The sequence below is a fragment of the Cariama cristata genome, unplaced genomic scaffold (genome assembly GCF_000690535.1).
Source record: "Cariama cristata isolate BGI_N322 unplaced genomic scaffold, ASM69053v1 scaffold26216, whole genome shotgun sequence".
Taxonomy (NCBI): Eukaryota; Metazoa; Chordata; class Aves; order Cariamiformes; family Cariamidae; genus Cariama; species Cariama cristata.
In genome coordinates this window covers 1-19386 of record NW_009624252.1, presented here as the reverse complement: position 1 = coordinate 19386, position 19386 = coordinate 1, and the positions used below count along the sequence as shown (strand labels likewise).

General features: G+C 54.6%; 1 protein-coding gene across 1 annotated transcript; it reads right to left on the bottom strand.

Moving 5' to 3' along the window:
- Positions 1 to 684: 684 nt before the first annotated feature.
- Positions 685 to 9610, bottom strand: KLHL17 (kelch-like family member 17). The gene is made up of 11 exons (XM_009703109.1): positions 9375 to 9610; positions 8827 to 8948; positions 8132 to 8353; positions 6957 to 7073; positions 5593 to 5806; positions 5359 to 5503; positions 4634 to 4801; positions 4186 to 4274; positions 2996 to 3069; positions 1760 to 1941; positions 685 to 913 (listed from the first exon to the last, which is right to left on the bottom strand). The coding sequence occupies exons 1-11, from the start codon at positions 9583 to 9585 to the stop codon at positions 685 to 687; spliced, it is 1773 nt and encodes a 590-aa protein (XP_009701411.1). The 5' UTR covers positions 9586 to 9610.
- Between the last annotated feature and the right edge of the window lie 9776 nt (positions 9611 to 19386).

Below are 19386 nucleotides of genomic sequence, written 5' to 3'. Positions count from 1 at the left end.
AAACACTGGAGGGTTCAGGATGCTGCATCCAGTTTTGTCTCCAAACCTCACCTCCTCCAGGCCCTGTCCCTTAGCTGAGCTTCTTTTGTTTGTGTATTTTAAGGCATCAATTAGACACCATTGAGATCCATACAGTGGCCTCTGAGTCTTTAACAGTGCACGATAGGCTTGGTAAAGAGTTTGGCTACAGTGACATTCAGAGGAGCGGTTGCACATTCAGCCGTGTCCTTGGGAGGAGTGCTGTCCACCTCTGCCACCCCACAGGACTCCTGGAAAGCCTCCAAGGCTGGCTGTGCTCGTATGTGTGGCACCGACTGGATCACGAGAATCCAAGAAGCAGCAATGGTTTAAAGTTTCCCCTCCCCAAAGAAAATATACGCCCTTTGGGTGAGTGGTGAGATGAGTCTGAACGGAGCAGAGAGCACCTCCTCTCCTCGCCCTCGTAGAAGGAGGGTGCTCGTCCAGGAAGCACATTTCTAACTGCTGTGGTCGTGCTGATCCGATGTGTGCACCGAGAGTGGGAATAGCTCCGGGAGGTCACAGGAGTGCTGGGGCTGGAGGCAGCTGCCGGGACCTTCGCTCTCCTCCTACAGCGACCGGCTGCCCCGTGGGGCCGGCCATGCTGGCCTAGCGCTGCGCCACGCACCCCTGTCCCCTTGAGGTAAGGTAGGTCCTGATTCTTTGTCAAAGACTCGTCGAAGACACCGACAGGGTGGGCGAGGAGGGGGGTGGGAAGTTGAGGAGTTCCAGTACAGCAACCCCCACGCTGCTCCGACGTGTGAACATGCACGAGGCTGCTACCCACTTGTTGGTACGGGGGTTGTACTTCTCGATGGAGTTGAGGCTGGAGCTCCCATCGTTGCCACCCACTGCGTACAGCCACCCATCCATTGCTACCAGGTCGTGGGTGCTCCTGGAATGACCATGCAGACACATTTAGGCATTGGAACGGGCTGCCCAGGGAGGGGGTGGAGTCCCCATCCCTGGAGGGGTTTAAGGAAAGCCTGGAGGTGGCACTTAGTGCCGTGGTCTGGTTGACATGGGGGTGTTAGGGCAAAGGTTGGACTCGATGATCCCAGAGGTCTCTTCCAACCCCATCGATTCTGTGATTCTGCGACACCACAGGGGTGTGAGGCTCAAACACAATGTAGGTGGGGTGCAGGGGTGCTCAGCACCTCAGATGAACTGGCCAGAGCTCCGCCACCCCACAAAAAGCAGTGCCCTGCCCCACAAACGCCCACTGAAAATGAACTACTGGGGCTCAGTCAGTGGCAGAGTGCAGTACAGAGCCTCAGATCTTCCCCTTCACTCTGATCCCCTCCTCCCACTGGAGAAGTGCCACCTCTAAATAACAGGCCCTAGGAGCCTAAAATCCTTGGACTTCCAAGCCTTAAATCCTCCCTGCAGCCCAGCAACATCTCCGTGGCCTCAGCCAGCTATACCACCTGGTTCTTTACAGCCGCACAGACTGCCGAGAATAAATCCCTCTGCAGAAAGCGCCTGCTGCAGAACATCCCTGCTCTGCCCTCCTGGCACACACGCACCGGTCCCTCGCGGTGCAGCAGGGAACGTGGGCTGCCTTTGTGCAGGGAGCACAGAGCCAGCCAACTGCAGCGTTAGCCAAGCCCCGGGGCACGGTCTGCGTTTTACGGTTTGGAGTGCCAAGCAAGGCAAGGCTCTCGGTGAGATGGGATCCCCATTCCCGATAGCAGCAGCTGAGGCTTCCCCTGCAGCTCGGGAGCGTGGCAGAGCTCCTTACCTACGGATGTTCATGGGTGCCACGCTCTCCCATGTGTTGGTTTTGGGGTTGTAGCGCTCAACAGAGTTAAGGCAACTGGTCCCGTCGTTGCCGCCAGCCACATAGAGCATCCCTTCCAGCACGGCCACTCCGGCGCTGCTCCGGCGGCTTAGCATATTGGCAATGGGCGTCCAGGTGTTGATCTGGGAAGAGGCAATGTTTGTTCATCAGCCAGATGTACAAGGCATTTTCCCTGTACCCCTGCCAAACCAGTCCTGTGATATTAGTCCTGTTCTAACCACACAGCTCCTGACGTAACGGTCCTCCCCCAAAAAGACTTGTGGGGGGACCTCACTTCTTTCCTTTCAACTCTCCGGCAGGAAAAGCCGCAGGCCCCAGGACAGACCTCTGCTGACCAGCTCAGGAAAGCAGAGCCGCAGCTGGCAGGAGCCCTGCCATCCCAGGGGCCCGAGCACAGAGATCCCTGTGCCCGGCCACCAGTCACGTCACAGCTGAATCCCAGCCCAGTCATGGGGCTTGAGCTGTATCTATTTCAAATCTGTACAAGTCACGACTCTGGCTTTACAGTTCATGAAAAACCTCCAGGCCCTTCTCTTTGATCTTTTTTGCGGTGATCTAGCCTGCTCTAACAGAGCTGTGAGACCCCAGGCCCAACACACGTCCCCAGTCTGCCACAATCCCCGCTAACCGCTCTGGATGTGCACGCAGCAAGGACTGGAGCTGGAAGCTGGGGACGGCTCAGGGCATGTGCAAGAACTGCTCTTCCTAGAGAACTGGAGCTGGCTGACGGGCGATGGGGATAGAGAGTGTTCTGGTGGTTGAAAATCTCTCAGAGATCTCTCGGAGTCTGCACGGATGAGCTGTGGCTCATGTTGCTCTGGATTGTACTCTGGACACTCTGTCCCTGCAGAAGAGCTGGGGAGGGGGCTGATACCCACTCCATCTCCTAGTCACGCGTGGTGGCTTAAGTCTCCAAGAAGGCAGGCGGGTCTGTGCTGCAGAGGCTCCTGTGGGCACACCTCCTGCTCCGCTGCTGCTGCAATACTTTGCTAGGAAGCAGTCACATCTTAAGCTACAGCAGAGGTTTGCTACGAGACCATGGATATCGGATCTCTCACTGCCTGCTAAATTCTCGAGTGACTTGTGTAGCCCTCAGCTTTCTGCAGGGCACTTCCAGGCACCCATCAGGAGGGGAGAAAGAAAAGGGCTATCAGGCATGCTCTCTCTTGTATTTACCTGGGGCTCATACTTTTCTACTGTGGCTAAGTGGGATGAGCTGTCATATCCCCCAACGGCATAGAGGTTGCCTTCTGCAAAGACAAGTCACACAAGCACAGGAGTTAGCTAAAGAGCACGGTCTCCATCCCAGCGCAGCCTCCCACAGCTCTTGCACAGGGTGCCCATATAGACACGAGCTGAGCCGCAGCGCCTCCCGCTTCCCAGGCAGCCGAGCTCCTCTCAGTAGGGCTCCCCCAGCTCTCCCTCCCCTTGCAGCACGAAGCATTGTGAAATATTCATCAGGCAATTTCTCTACCACGCTGCAAGCTTCCCAAAGAGCTCGTTCGCCTGCTGCTTCTTGACCTCCTCATTACGGGACCCGCAAGTGCTCCCTGCCAGAGCAATGGGTTATTTTTAGCAGCGGAGGCTGGAGCAGGGCAACGCCGATAAAGGCTGTGGCAGGCAAAGAGTATGAGCTGGTGATGGAGGGGAGGGAACCTCTGAGTCAGCACTGAGAGCTGAAACCAGAGAACAGGGCAGGGGAGAGGCACCACAGGGACACCGGGACACGGCACAGCAGGTCCTGGGATGGTGGGGAGCAATGTGCTACCCTGGCATCCCCAGGGAGGTCAGCACCTGCCAGGGTGGAGAGTGGTACTTGCATTAACCCCACAGCTGTACTAAGCAATCAATGGCCGGTTCTCACACTGCATCCTCCTTAAGGGCAGAACTCATTCAACGGAGTCAGGAGACATCACAGCATTGCACCTAATATTGTGAGACCCCTGGCAGAGACAGTTTTGACCCTGCACTGCTGCTTGGATCATCAGTAAAAGGACTGTCCTGCCTTCATAATGAAGGAGTAATAAGGTTGTCTCTTCCTTTCTAGGGACAGGTAACCATCCACAGCCAGCACTCTTGCTCCAAAGTAGAACAGGCACAAAGGAGCTGAGGAACAAGTTGTGGGTCCCCTCAGGAGTTGCCTCCAGAATGTGATGAAACCCAGTTCCTAGGGAGACTGAGGAGGAGGGCAGAGGCAGGAAGCATGTCAGGACATGGCAGGGGAATGGCTGGGCTACCCAGGCTCACAGCTAGGGAATCTAGGAAGAAGGGGCAGGAACTAGAAGAGAAGAACATCAAAAGGAACCACGAGAAACGCAAGAGAGAGTCTGCACAGAAGTCAGTCAGGTCCTCACGCCATCACCCACCTAGCGTTGCCACCCGGACGTAGCGTCTCCTGGTGCTCATGGCAGCGATGGATGTCCAGGTGCCTGTCAGAGGGTCGTACCGCTCTGCGCTGCAGCAGGCAGGGACACAGGAACATAAGGTGTGACACTGGCAGAGCCTAGGTCAAAGCTCTTTGACACAGGCCCTCAGGGACAGCTCCCAAGGAATCTTGGCAATAGACAGGGAAAATGGAAGGAAGAACTGACAAAGGCTGTGTTCTGTTGTGACAGAGGGCTACAAAATGGTTTTTTCCCCTCAAGAAAGTTTGCCTGGGCCAAAGACACTGGAAGACATAGCTGGATTGCAAGACATCTACTCTGGGACCAGTGCATTTGTTGGGAGCAGGCCTTGTGGGCTCCCCAGGCACCCAGCGCCAAGGACAGTGCATGCAAGAGCAGTGGAGGAGCCTGTAGCAAGGCAATCCCCTACCTGTTCAGGCACGAGGCCCCGTCGTACCCCCCAGCAGCGTAGAGAAGCCCATGAAGTGCTGCTACACCCAGGCAGCTCCTCCTGGTGCCCATGGACACCTCGGGTTGCCAGGAATTGGTGACGGGATCATAGGACTCCACCGTGGCCAAATCAGAGGTCCCATCGTAGCTGTAGGGAGAAAAAGGGAGAACACGTAAGAGCTGGAAGCCTGAATTGCAGGTGAGGCTGTGGGCTGGTCCTCCAGCTCTGGAGCTGACCAAGACCCTTGATAGTACAGCCTGCCTGGGGTCCCTGTCACCATCCCTCCCCTCTCCCCCCCTGCCCACCTTCCTCAAGGCAGCGTGCACCAAAGCACCTGCTGCAAGTGCAGAGCCCTTCGCTGAGCTCTCCCGGGGGTCTGCAAAGAAAGCAGGTCTCAGAGGGGACCCCGCACACCGGGGTAGAGGTGGGCTGGGGAGTTAGCAGGCTCTTAACAGCCTACAGCATCAGGCTAAGGGAAATGGGAGGAACAACGCAAGTCCAGGACGCAGCCACCACCAAACCGAGAGCTAGTTAACTCACTGCTCCAAACCGCAGGGGCAAAGAAGTAGCTGGCCCTGGGAGGCTCTGCTGACCATCTCTGCTCCCAGAGCAGCTCCGTGCTGCTCTCACCGCCAGCTCTGTTCATGGGGTTGCCGAAGGCATCCCCGCCAGCTCCCTGCGCACAGCTCCCATGCCCTCCTTACCCGCCCACAGCATACAGCTTGTTCCCAATGGCAGCAACGCCCACTCTGGCCCTGCGAGTCGACATGGAGGCCACCATGTGCCACCGGTCCGTCCGCGTGTCATAAGCCTCGCAGTCCCCGTGGATGGCGAACAGGCTCCCTCCACCTGCGCACGGGATGGCAAAGAGAGCAAACAACAGTCCAAAGGCCCTGAGAAGGGGTTTTCACGTAGGTGAGCGTGTGGCAGGGTCTTACCCACAGCGAAGAGCACAGTGCTGGCCCCCTCGCAGCGCCGTGGCCTCGTCCTGCTGTTGCTAAGGACCCCTCTTTGCTCCGGCATGAGGTGGTACTTGAGGGCTTCAATCAGCAGGTCCTTGCACTCCGAGTGATGCCGCACCAGCAGCTCCGTGTCCACGTTGCTCATGAGGAAGTCTCGGCTCAGCAGGGGCAGCCGCACGCACTTCATAAGCTGAAGGGAGAGCAACCACACTCCATCGGCAGGGTGGGAAGGGTTCGTCCCAGTGCTGCCCCCACATCTCCCCGACAAACCCCAGGGACCCTGGTAAGGCTGGCTCCAGCTGGAGATGGCATCCTGCTCCCCTGGCAGAAGAGGCAGGCACAAAGGGCACCAAAGCACATGCAGCAATTCAGCCTTAATGTCTCTGCAGAGCCAGGAGCCCTCAACCTGGCCGTGACATGTCCTACAGCCACCCCACATCCCCACCCTGTCCTCTGCCGGTACCCACATCCTCTTTCAGCACTCATGCTACAAGGAACAATCCTCGCTGTGGGGCTGCAGAGCCCAGACATCACCCTTCTCCGCCCAGCATGCCCCACATTGCCTGCACGGCCCGCAGGAGGGACATCTGAGTGCACACAGCAAAGATGGAGACAGAACTTCTCCAGGGTCCAGCCCTGGGGTAGGTGGAAACCCAGAGGAAACTCTCAGACTCTTCCTCATCCTGCCCCATCTCAGTCCCAGCCTTCAGGAGGACACCTGAGGATGCTCCCACCCGCTGCCTGCCTGGAATCACGAGAGCAGCGAGGTGGAAGGAAGCTGGGGCTGCTGGAGGCACCGACAGCCCCTACTGCAGTGCGAGGCTGCATCTGTGAGACGGTGCCCACGCTGTGCCAAGCGCTGGCAGCCCCACGGGAAAGGGCTTAACCATGTCTTCTCCAGGTGCACCTTGGGCAGGGAGGAGGTTTGGAGATCCATGCTCCAAGGGGCGGATGCAGAGAGTCAAAAGTGTGAGTTAAAGAAGTCCCTGCTCAAATTTGCCTGAGTTTTTTTGTTTGAGGATGCACATGAAAGCTCAGGGAGGTTGCAGGCAGGGCTGACCTCTCCTGCTGCCCACATCTTCCCCAGAGCTCTGCGTGCCCAAGCTGCCAGGGGTCAGACAAGGCATCCCCCTCGGATTTGTCAATAGTTTGGACTTCATTCTGGGAGACGGAACTTTCTCAGCAACACCCTCATCTGTGCCTGGACTGGAAGCGGTATGGCAGAGATCCGCTGATCTTGCCCTCTGGCCACCCTGCAGCTTCCTTCAGCCGTGTATCCACCCAGAGCTGGCACTCAGAGCTGGTGGGTAGAACCAGGGCACCTTCCCCAGCAGACTTACCCTGGGGACATGCTGTCTTCTGCTGTCCACATCATGTTTGACCCAGCTGAGCACAGCCCGGTACACCTCCTCCTCTGATGGCACATTGAGGCTGTCACTAGAAATGAGGTCCAGCACCTGCAGAGCGGGGTGGAAAGGGCAAGTGTTGGTCAGTACGGTTTGGGAGGAGAGGCCGTATTCACACACCCAGGTAACTTGCCCAGCAGAACAGCACTGCCAGAGTCAGAGCCCCTGTCTCCTGTAGATGCTGGCGGTTGAGGGGTGTACAGCTAGTCTCTCTCACTGGATGCAGAAGAATCCAAAGAGCAACTGAGTCCCTCAAACCAGGCTGCTGCAGCTGTACCTCTCCTCTCCTTGCAGCACTGGTGTGGAGTCAGCTCTGCCCTCCACCATCCTCCCTGGCTCATTCCCCACCTTCTGTGTCTGAAGCTGCTGCAATACCTGACACTTCCAATCAACATCAATGAGATCAAGCAGACGACTCTGCTTGTACGTGTCCCTTCAATATTTCATGGGATAGAGTCAGGTGCCCTGGGTGTTCCCAGCACACGCACTTCACTTGCCAAGGACTATGGAGCTGGAGCAGGTGGAGATAAATACCCTCCCCTCACTGTCATGCACCCCACGGCCCCAAGAACAGATGAAGGGAGATGTCTGTATCCTGGTGAGGGACCATACAGGGTCGGGTGATGCAGAGCAAGGACTGGGAATGCCTCCTGGCCAGGGCACACTCAGCACAGCACCCTGCAGACAGCGACAAGCCAGGGGCCATACTGGCACCACATGAAGAGCAGCAGGAAACATTAGCTGAGGTCTGAATTAAAACATCACAGCTACATGACCAGGGCAGCCAGGACTTATTCCTTGGACTGTGCCCGCAGTGGGCACTGTGCTCAGAGCTCAGGTGGCAAGCACCAGCAACAGCAATTATCCTCCGTGCTACCCTCCCATCCCTATTTCACACGGGATTAAGCTCACTGATCACACTCCTCCTGTGTATTGTCTCTCCGTTGAACAGAAAGGACCAAAGCACAGACTCTGGGTACATTCCCCTGTCAAACCCTGTCCCCTCAGCGCAGGTTCCTTGGGCTTTTGCCACACAGACTGTGCCTTCCAGGACAGAGCACGAAAAGCCTTGCCACATCCATACCTTCACACTCCCATCAGGACCTCACCTGTTTAAGAGGCAGCAACATGAACTCCTCTGTCTTGGACACCTCCACGAAGTGTTGGAGGACATACTTGTGCGCAGACTTGAGGAGGTCGCTGCAGGAGTGCGTGTCAGCAAAACCCCGGATCCCCAGGCAGTTGGATGGGTCGAGCTGGCTGAGCAGGAACTTGCAGCAAGCATCCCGCACACCATTGAGCTGAAGCAGGCTGGCAGCAGGAAGAAGTGTCTGGCAGTGGAAAAGAATGGGGGAAAAGAGAGTTTCCAGGGCAAGGAAACCATTTTCACCCTCGTCTCACTGCAAGTCAATAACAGAACAGGCTTACTGAGCACCTTCAAGCACACACAAGTGCAGAAAAGACAAAGCATCCTTTGTTTCCAACAGGACTAAGCTAAAGCACAGCTGAGAAGGACACCTGTAACTCCCCACAGGGCCAGGAAACGGCCGGAGAACGGCAGATGCTCAGGACTAGTCCTGGCCATTGCATAGTGCTTTGAGGAGCCATTCCCAGCCACAGCAGTCGCAAGAGCCGCACCTCTGGGTGCATGGGAGCCGATGAACTCCCTGACCCCTGCCAGATGCAGGTACCACCACAGAACAACAGCTGAAAGTGTTGAGCAGAGGGAGAGAAGAGTCCCTGGGAGGCAAGTCTCGTACAGAACGGCTTTGTGGAGAAGAGAGATTTGGGGGGAAGCTCCTACCTGCACGTTCCCCTCGCCCACCACAATCTCAGCCGTGTAAGCGTATTGCACCAGCTGCTCCAGGGCCTGTGGGTCAATGTCGTGCAGCGTCACGTGGGTCTGGCGGCTCTCACTCATCTCATCTGGGGCAACACAGATACTAGACATGAACAATGTCCCGCAGCAGGATTGTTTCCCCGCTGGAAGACTTGACCATGCATGAAACGAGCTGCATCCACCTCCACAGCCCAGCATCACGTCCCAGGAAGGTTTTCTGCCCACCTCTTAGCAAGGAGGAGCAGCGGTATACTCTAGGGAATGAGGTCCATGCCTGCAGGGTGGGCATCAAGATACCTGCACAGGGGGTTACGGGCAAAGGGCTTCATGGAAGGGAGTGAAACGAGGAATATTACTGCACTTGCTCACAGAGATGATATACAGGTACCGTATTTCCATAGGGTAGGGTAGTGAGAATAGGGAGGAGGACAGAAAGAGAAGGGGTTTGCAGAGAGGAGAAAGTTTGAAGAGCAGGGAAACCCTGGCCATGGGGAAGAGAGGACACTACTTACTTGTGAACATGGCATGGAAGTACGGGCTGCACGACGCCAGCACCACTTTGTGGGCCTTGATCTCCTTGGTGCCCACATGGAGCACGATGTCACAGAGCAGCCCGCGCTGACGCATACGGTTCATGCAGACGAAGGCATCGTGATAGTGCCGTTTGGAGTTGTGGGAGATGCTGTGGCCGTCGCGGTTGAGGAGCTGCACAGCCCCTTCCATGGCTGCAGGTGGTAGATGGTGGGCTTTCCCTTCTCAGTGCCACTGTCATGGGGGAAAACCAAAGCATTACCTAGGCAGGAATAGCTCTAGCCCCAGACAATTCCCACGGTCCCCAAGTATGCCCACCACTGCTCAAAGCCCCTGCGCAAGAAGAGTTCCCGACTAACCAGGCCCTGCCAGGGTAACATCATCCTGCTCATAAACCAGCGATGGGGAGGAGACAGTCCCTGGGGGAACACAAGTAATGCAAATCGACACTGAGACTCTTCCCTGTTCTATGACACTCATTGCTTCCCAGCTGTGTTCATCTTTGGATCGATATCCTCCTTACCTTCCTTCAGAAGGGTGTTGCTCTACAACATACGCGCTCACACTGGTTTTCCACCATCTCCAAATCTGCCTAACGAGGTGCATTTCAATGCAATATCAGCAGAAGCATTGATTTTAGAAGTCTCACCAGGGCATGCCAGTCCCGCATTGATCAAACACAGCTTAAATAGACCACTAAAGACAGCGAACATGACAACCCTGATTAGTCTAAACAAAAAAATAACCAGGGAATTCCATATCCTAAAAGGCAAGAGTGATGTTATGGACCACAGCTCTTTGAGTGGTGGCTGTTCCCTTCCAGCTTCCAGACGAAACTAGAAGATTTGTAATGAACACACCTGCCTTCAAAAGTTAAGCTCGGAGAGCTGCCATCTCTCCTGTGCCCACAAAATCAGGGGGGTAAGGCAGAGGGCAAAGACAATAACAGCACCGAGCTCTACAGCCCCAGTACAGAATCCTGCAGACCAGGGGTTTGACTCTTCCTGCCGCTTTATATTTCAGACCTCTTTTCGGAGAGAGACTGGGGATTCCCAGGTGGTCGGTCAGGGAAGAGGAAACACACTTTAACACCCTGATCTCTACTTCCCTCCGGTGTCCTCTACCCAGGCACATCCAACCTCACCACAACCTCAAGGCTTGCACCCAAACAGTCCTGCTCCAGCGCCGCAGACTCCTGTCCTGCACCAGCCTAGCAGGCAGTTTGGGCAAAGCAGAGCTCCTAAATCTCCCTGGAAGCAGCCCCAGTTGAGACCCTGCCTGTCTTTCAAGAGGTAACGTTGAACTTCAGGTAGTTTTGGTTCGACAAGGCTGACAGAAGGCTCAGACGGCAAAGATGAGAGATGCTGATCAGGCAGCGCAAAACCCCATCTGCACGGACACGCAGACACCACTGAGGACGGAGTGGGACAGTCCTTCCCCACCACCTGGGACAGCCCAGGCAGGGAGCGGGAGTATAAACTTGATTAGCTCGTAGAGAACAAAAATTACCTGATCAAGAAATAAGGGTATTTGTGCAAAGATGTTTTCTCCTTCCACGCTGTCTGCATCTAGGCTATTCGTGGTGTTTTGAAAGGTGTTTGACCGTCTCCCTGCCAGCAGCACCTGAAGGAAAGGTGGAGGAGTGAAGAGAGAATGACGGAGCAGCAGGACGAAGAAGGAGGAGGGAGGAGGAGAAAAAGGCAGCTTGAAGAAGAAAAGCCTGCTTGCTGCACTCCTGCGCCTGCCCCCGCATCCCTGCGGCGAGAGAATCCCCTCGGCCTCTGTGCTCCTCACGACACCTACACGTCGCCAGTCGTGCTGAGCCTAAAAATAGAAACCCACCATGCTGTGCCTGCTCAGCCACGAATGCAGCCATCTATTCATTTTTAAATAGCAGCTTGTATCGCGTACTAGAGTCTGGGGGAGGAAAAAAGATGAATAAACATCTTTCCTGAGCAGGAGAGAAGCCCGCAATGCCCTCTTCTATTTGCATCATCCCGCATGATATGAGATTCCTCGTTTCGCTGTCAGCGGGAAAGCCTCACGGGTGCACAACAAAGGCAATGCCTGTTGATGCTTTCCAGTAACGAGAGCAGGATCCCATTGTGCCCTTGATAGGAAAGAAGAGCCCATGAGTTAACTGGCCATCTCCTCCTCCCACACCCCTCAGCTGAGCTTTTCAGAAAGCTGCCACATCCCTAGGACCCCTCGGTGTGCTAATTCACATGTGTGGACACTGCTGGCTGAGAGATGCCCCCACGATGGCGATTTATAATTATTAGCATCTCTACCTGGGCTCAAGAGCTCCCTTCCCAGACCTGGTTTAGTGACAGAGAGCAGACAGTGCTTTCTCACCTTTATTCCCCTCCCTAGTTGCAAGCCTGAGGGTTTTCCTGATCTGCTTGAGCTGGTTTATCTTTTTAATACACTGCTGAGCATACTTCTCCCCATCAGTATTTAAGTCATGCCCCAGCTCTAATTGAGAGCACTCGCCTGGCCCCTCCTGGGCGCTGGTAGCAAGGGAGAGGAGCTCCCAGCTCCGCAGCAGTGGGAGGACCACACAGGACAGGACAGAAGAGCAGGGAAAAGATGGGACTGCTTCTCCTTGCGCTCTCGGAGACTTGCAAGGAAAGGTTTCCTGCCCCGGCCAGGCAGGGGATAACCCACCACTCGGCTCCAGCGATCAGGGGAGAGACACAGAGGGCACAACAGACTGAAGGTTGCTGTAGCCGATGCATCGGCATCACAGTAATCAAATGCATTTCCAAAGAGGGTCGGAAGTCCTGGGCTCTCTTCCCAGCCCTGCCACTGAGTCATTGCACAACTCTGGGCAAGTACAAATGCAGAGTGACAGGGTGACATTATCTTTCCTTGCAATGATTCCCATGGCTAAGAGGTAGAGACCAGCTATTGCTCACTCCCCTCTCCACCCACACCCCCCGGCTCTCACCAGTGAGGGCTGGGATGTACCTCACAGAGCTCCGAAGAGCTCGACCAAAACGCCACCGGTCCCTCCCTTGCCCAGCACCCTGAGCTACCCCATCACCGTGGCACTCGCTCTCTGGCATGACGGAGCCCGGAGCAGGACCCAAGGGAGATGCCATCCCAGCCACCACACTGCCACTGGGCTCCTAAGAGCATCCCTGCACCAGGGGACAGTCCACAGCTGACCTGACCCACAGGCAGCCTGAATCAACTCTGCTTGATGGTTTTTCGCTACAGCCACACTAGTCTCAGCAATCCCTCCCCTAAAGAGCAGCTCACCCACCCACCTTGGGAAAAGGTCCCCCTCCTGAAGTGCAGGGAACGCTGGCATGGGTCCGGTCTAAGGCTTGCAGCGGGTTCAGTCCCACTGCCCAGTGTCCCCTCCGCTTTGCAATAGCTTATTCCCATCAAAGCTCTCTTGCTTTAACGGATCAGAATATAATCAGTGGGGGAAAAGGGAAAGGACACCCCACTGCTGCTTGTGCTGCTCCCTGTGCCTGAACTCTCAGCCTCACTGGCAGCACTAAATATTCCTTATTTCCTTGTAAAACTTCATTCCCAGGAAATGAAGGTCTATGAGCACTGCTAAGATATAATTAATGGGGAACAGTGCCTGGACCACAAGAGACAGTAAAGCAGTGTCCAGAGCTCCCGTGGAGGGAAGTAAATACAAGCCCACTTTTGTGGAGCATGCAGCAGCATGACTGCACGTGTTACGCATCAGCTATAATGGATGCGGTGGCTGACTTGTAATAACTCTTAGGTTATGACAAAAAAAAAAAGAAAGCGTTTGTTTGGCTCCTATGCGACAGAGCGTGGCCATGCATAACAGCTCTGTTAATTAATGCAAATGATCTCTGCCCAAAGGGAGGTCTGTTCTCTTTGCACAAAAAACCATATTTTGCTGAGGGTGAAAAGAAGCGTGCAGAGCAATAAACAGGGAACAGAATATCCTCCAGGGAAAAGTTCCGAGCCTGCCCTTTCCCCAGGAAGGCCCTAGAGAATGGCTTTTTGTTCATAGCCTGGATGGAGATTTTGTGCCTGCCAGGCTCGCTAGGAGACTGCAAAGGCACATCCTGCACAGCTGGTCAGATGTTGGGGGTGAGTTTTTTGCCGTGGATAAGGTGACATCCCCTACTCTAAGGTATGACATGCCCTAAGGCCTGACGTACAATCATGCTTAAATCCATCACCTCCACGTGTGCCCTGTCCCTATGTCGACATCCCGGTACCTCTTTTCTGGTACATCAGCTACAAAGCCCCGTTTTGTGCACATCATTGCATCTCCCACAGAAGCGCTGCCATTAGACCTTTAGGATACGACATTAAATCCTCGCTGGCACCCACCTCCACCCCGGTGTGTCACGGCACTAACAGCACAGAGAGCAGCACAAACTAGGGCAATAAGGTGGCATCATGGTACCAGTTTCCCTTTCAGGGCAGTGGTTTCCTCCCTTCCTTGGCGTTGGGGGTCCATCTCCCGGGCACAAAGTCCTTTTTTTTGCCCGCAGACCTCACCTGGCTCTGTCCCCAGGCAGAAAGGGGCTGCCGGCAGGGCTATTCTCTTGCGCCCAACAGCTTCAGATCTCCATTCGGAGCAGTGGGGCCATGGCAGTGCCCTCCACAACAGCCCAGTAAAACTCATCCTGGGGCAGAGCAACAGCACGGACCCCTGGGGAAGAAGGAGCTTGACAGTGGAGTCACAGGCAGGAATCGCTGCTTCCAACTGCATCTCCATCTCCCCTACACCAGAAATCAGAATTCTTATTTTTAACCCCTCCGAGAGGAGTCACAGGCTGTTTGCCAGTGAGCAGCCTCCTGCAATTCAGCATTTCCCCAAAGAACTGAAACGTGCCATACACACTAAAGCTCAGGGCAGGACCAGCCTGGGGCAGCCTAAGGGGGCACAGGCAAACCCCTGCCCAGCTGCCTGGGTGTGCACAAAACTGCAAGGAGCTTCTATCCTGGGAGCAGGGCTGGGAAGAAGATGTGCTCCTGTGTTCCTGCAGGCTCTTCCTTCCCTTCAACAGTCAAGGGACACAAACAGCTGAGCCGGCAGTCACAATAGCTGCTGTTGTGCTGTCGCAAAGTAAAACCACTAATACAGCTCCTGCCAGCATCTAGAGATGCGGCTGAGTACGCTGCAGGCCTGCAAATTTTCACCTTCCTTATTGCTTTGTGGAGGCCCCATTAATTTGGCTGAGCTTTTCTTTTTGTTGAGCCCTGTCCATGGCTCTGAAGCTCACAGTTAAAGAGAAGCTTTAAACTACCAGACGGCTGGCAGTATTTTTGCATCAGTAATCCTCTTGCAGTAGGCATGTCTAAGACACCAGGGCCCTTTTCACAAGCTACAGCAGGTATACATACACTACCTGCCCTTACACCTCAAACTTAGATATCCCAAATTTTTGTCTCTTTCAGAAGGCCTGGCACTGCCCATTACAAAATATATTGCATCCCTTCCCCACAATAAACTCAATCAAAGAGGACTGGAAATCATCCAGTCGTATATGGCCAGGACTCAGATGCAAAGCAGGCACTCAATCTAGGCAATTGTCCCCACCAGGACCTGTCCCATTAGCATCACCGATACAGACAGAAAACTCCGTCCCCTCAATACAACACTTTGGGGTTCACTCCCTCCTCAGCCCCTGTAACACCTCGCCTGCATCCAGGGAATTCAAACAGACACCGACAGCATGCGGCAGTTCACGTTCCGTCTTTTTAATATAAGGTTAATTGTGTGTCCAGCCTAGAAGAGCCATCAATTCTGAGGAAGCAGAGAGACCTAACAGTTCAGGACCAGCAAGTGAACTAGATACCCTGAACTGCAGGTCCAGTTATGGCTGCTGTGATGGCTGATTTACAGCTGCACCTACACAGAGGTCAGGTCTTCAAATGTTGATGGAAACGTGACTGAACGTAGCAAGGGGAGCTGGCATCAGCTCTGCCTTCAGAGGTGGCAGGAGGGCCAGTAGAATTAGGAAGCTGGCAGTTCAGACAGCCAGATTGAGGACTCGGACACCTTGCACCCCTTTGCCAGCTCCCGACGGACACGGCGGAGGACGTGAGCGTGCCACGAACACATAACCGGGGTGAGCTGCAAGGAGAGGTTAGGAGCACACACCTCAGCCCCAAACACTTCTCTCCATCTCTTCTCCTCTTTCTTCCGCTCCCGCTGCCAGCGCTGCCCCTGCCCACACGTCCGCCTTCTGCTCCCCAAGCCCCCCGGCTACGGATGGGATGGCGAGGTGCGTGCTGCTCCTGGATGGGTGGGATGAATGTGCTCGGAGCCAGCCTCAAGGCAGCACAGGGCACCGCAGACAGCGCTGAGTCTGCAGGACTGAGAATCCCCAGCTCTCAGTAGGGTTTGGGTTTTTTTAATGAATTAGGCATAACTGACACGCACTGAATCCTCCTGTCTAGACATCTGCAGAGAAGTGACAAGCTGCCAGAGAGGATGTGGAGCCTCGGCAAGGGGGTGGGGAGGACGGGGGAAAAAAACTGCACACAGTTGCCAGCTCTACAGCACAGAGACAGAGCTGGCTTCAGGCAAGAAGGGCATTCAGCACATTGACCTAGTCAGTGTCTTTCAGCAACTCAGTGGGTTGTAATCAATCGGCTCTGGTGCACACAGAAGGCTGGAGGTCTTTTCTAATTAAAGCCTCTCTCCCCATTACTCCTTGGGACTTGTATTTGGAAACTCAGCTCCAAGTTGCTCTGCGTCACCCCAGCTCCCGCTCAGAAGCGCGTTAGCTGAGAGAGGAGGGAGCACAAGGCAGAGACTCGATGCCTGCACTGGGACATCCCCACACCTGAAAGAGATAAAGGGTATCCAGCCTGCTTAGTGCCTGTCTGGGTACACAATCTTCCTCCTCTCCCATGCACGCTTTGCACAGGCAGCAATTCTTCCTGCAGACATCTCCAAATTCAGCTTTCGCCTTCAGTATTGTGCACACAGGGGATCTCAGCAGCTCCAGGCAGGACTCCATCATTGAGGGATTTAGAGGCATCTGTGCTAACATTTGGGTCACTTTTTGGTTGCAAGGGTCAGGACCTAAATAGGTTTGGAACTGCTGAATTCCCAGGTTAGGGAGAAACAAGAAATGGAAACTAATTCATGCCTTCAGATGCTCAGCAAAACGTGCAGGTCTCCGGCCACACTGGGATTAGACAGCAGTTCCTACAGTCCAGCACAAAGCACATCAAAATCTAAGCAAAAGGAGCCCTTTGCCAAGGACTGGAAATGTGGGTCATGTCCTAATTCCCCCTTCCCAGTGTCCCCCAGAGGACGCAGGAGAGGAGCTACTGTCGCATCCACTGCTATTTTATGGCACAGGCAGTGTCAAACCTCTACACATAGGCATCAAGCACGTCTCCTCTCCAGGCAGCAGGGCGATAGCTAACAGCTTCAGCTGTGGTACACCCCATCACCGTGGTATTCCTGATCTCCCTGTCAGGGACACCTCTGTCCCCAACTCCTTTTTCAGACAGGTAAACAGACAAGACGAGAGCACTTGAAGCAGTCAGCATCAGAGGATCTCAGTATTCCTGGCTCCTAGACTTGCCCAGGAGCCCCCTCTCTGCAACATCCTTAGCCAGCAGCTATGCAAAGAGGAATTGTCCTCTTTACCTGTCCGCTGCGCAAGGTGATGGTGTCTCGAGTAGGTGGCAGTGGGCCAGTTCAGAACAGGTCGTCACCGCTCAGCAATGCCCTGACGTCAGACAAGAGCGAGGAATCTGGTGAGACTCAGCACGAGCTACCACTTGGCTTCTAAAGGGAAAGTTGACTCCATGACAGGAGGCAGGGTGGCCAAGTGGCTCCAGAAGTAGACTTAGGAAAGAAGGAAAAAACATTCAGGTCTGCTGGCTGCAAAAGGGCAAGCGGATCTTTTACGGATAAGCCAAGGAACAATGCTACTGCCGATGCCCTGTGATGCGCTGCTCATGAGGGACTCTCTGAACCAGGAGGTCACCAGCTGCACCCTGACCTCATCCCTTTCCCACAGACTGCATGGCCCACGCCACATTTATGGACAACTTACAAAGCCTCCTACCAGCCTCAGTCGTAGTGCGGGTTGGCAATGCAGATGTACCGGACCACGTAAGCAGATTTGCATTTCCTCTTCAGAACAAGTTCAGTGCTTCACCCTGTGGAGCAGTGGGAGCCTGTTTTCAAGCCAGAAAACAATTAAAAGAATTCCCTCACATTTTCTCGCAGGCACCAGCACAGGTCACATACATAAAAACTGAGCTATGAGGAGCATGTGACATAATGGCCTTGAGTTTGCTGGTATACTGGGGGCCTGCCAAGGCCAGCGGGTCCCAGATCCTGGGAATTTCAGCTGAAGGAGCTTGAATTCCTGTCCCTGAGGAGTCACATCCTTTAGAGAAGGCAGCGTGGTTTGCAGCCAGTTTTAGCAGGCCAGGCAGAAATGGTGAAGCCTCTCAAGCCTACCAAGTCCAGCTTACCTAAGGGTTTGGAGGCAAGGTTCCAGCACCTGAGAAAATACAGAAGCCAGCGCTGAGACTTCGGCATGGTAGCTTGATTTGTTGAGCTGCTGAGCCTGAAAGGCAGCAAAGCAAGCCCAGAACCCACGTGCCACTCCATCTACAGAGACCCAGACCGATGCTGATGAGAGCAAGGGTGGGGGGCCACCAGACGGGCTGGCAGAGGAAAAAAAGGTTCTATTGCCACCCTCACCAAGCTGACAGAAAGCATAAGGGACCATCCTAGCTACCCAAGATGCGAAGGACCAACTCCATTCGGATCCTAGACTGCCAAGCCAAGAGAGCAGGTGACTATTATGCCTGCCAGCTCCTGATCCGCTCTGAATTAGATGCTATTTGCTGTGATTCATGAATCAGTCTGTTCTCAGGAAGGAAACTAAGATCTTTACACCAAAGATCCCTAAGAGTGTTACTCACTGCCAAGCTGAATAAAATATTTCCAGCAGAAGCTCATGGCTCAGGAGAGAAACTTGGGGTGCAGAGGGGAGAGATTCCACAGAGATGTTTGCTTGGCTGTAGTGATCATAATCAAAAGGTATGTTGAAGTGTTAGTGAGCCACAAAACAGTGAACTTGTAACAAACCAGCACCTCCTGGCACAAAACGCTAGAGTATAGACATCCCAAATTTGTTGCAGAGGCCCCATCCCTCCTCCTATTTGTGCAGCTCACGCCTTCGGACCGTCCATAGTGGAAAGGGGCAGTAGCTCTCCGAGGCTCATTTCAGCTGTGCCCTGTCCAAGTTACCTGCATCAGCCTAGCGTACCTGGAGACGGTCAGGATCAAAAGCACCCGAATATCCACATGTTGCTGAATCACCCCAGAACTAACCTCCAGCAACGGAGAGCACCCCAAGACAGTGCTCATCGGACAGCGGCCATTGAAATCAAAGGAGAGCAGGCTTCCTTTACAAAGAGGCCCCATAAAAGCAAGGCCACGATTTCTGCAGTTTTCTAGCTTGGCACCAAAGCCCGGTCAGTCGGTGGCCGTGTGCTGATGCACAGAGAGCAGGGGCAGCCACTCGACCGCTGCATTTCATCCTTGCTGTCGAGAAGCCGAGGTCCCAGGGCCGACACTCCTCGGAGAGGGGGGTATTTGCTCAGCCAGCAGAACCAAACCAGCCGCCTGCCCTGGCCTGCTGCTCCCTAGGACCACCTCCACCAACAGAGATGCTGTAGCTTGAGGAGAGCCCTCTGCCCTAACAATCACTGCAGAGGCCAGAAAAAAAACTCCCTCCCGCTTCTTCTCCCCGAATTACAAGAAAACCTCAGGCAATGTTTCTCCCTGTGCCCTTCAACTCCCCCCAAGCCAACGATCCCAAACCGTGTTTCCACGGAGGGTAAGCAAAACCGCAACTGTCAGAACCTCTCTGCAGCTCTTCCCTGGGCCCCAGCATCTCGCAAGGCTCTAAAGCCGCAGCTTTTTCCTTTACCAAAGGCATCGCACCACCGACTTGGCAGAGGACAGGGAAGGAGACCACGCTTAGCACAGCGATGCTG

Coding starts and splice junctions, on each gene's coding strand:
- KLHL17 (XM_009703109.1), bottom strand. CDS start 9,585: ATGGAAGGGGCTGTGCAGCTCCTCAACCGCGACGGCCACAGCATCTCC. Junction 4,275..4,633: donor GGGGCCTCGTGCCTGAACAG/GTAGGGGATTGC, acceptor TGCCTGCTGCAG/CGCAGAGCGGTACGACCCTC. Junction 3,070..4,185: donor CGTCCGGGTGGCAACGCTAG/GTGGGTGATGGC, acceptor TTGTCTTTGCAG/AAGGCAACCTCTATGCCGTT.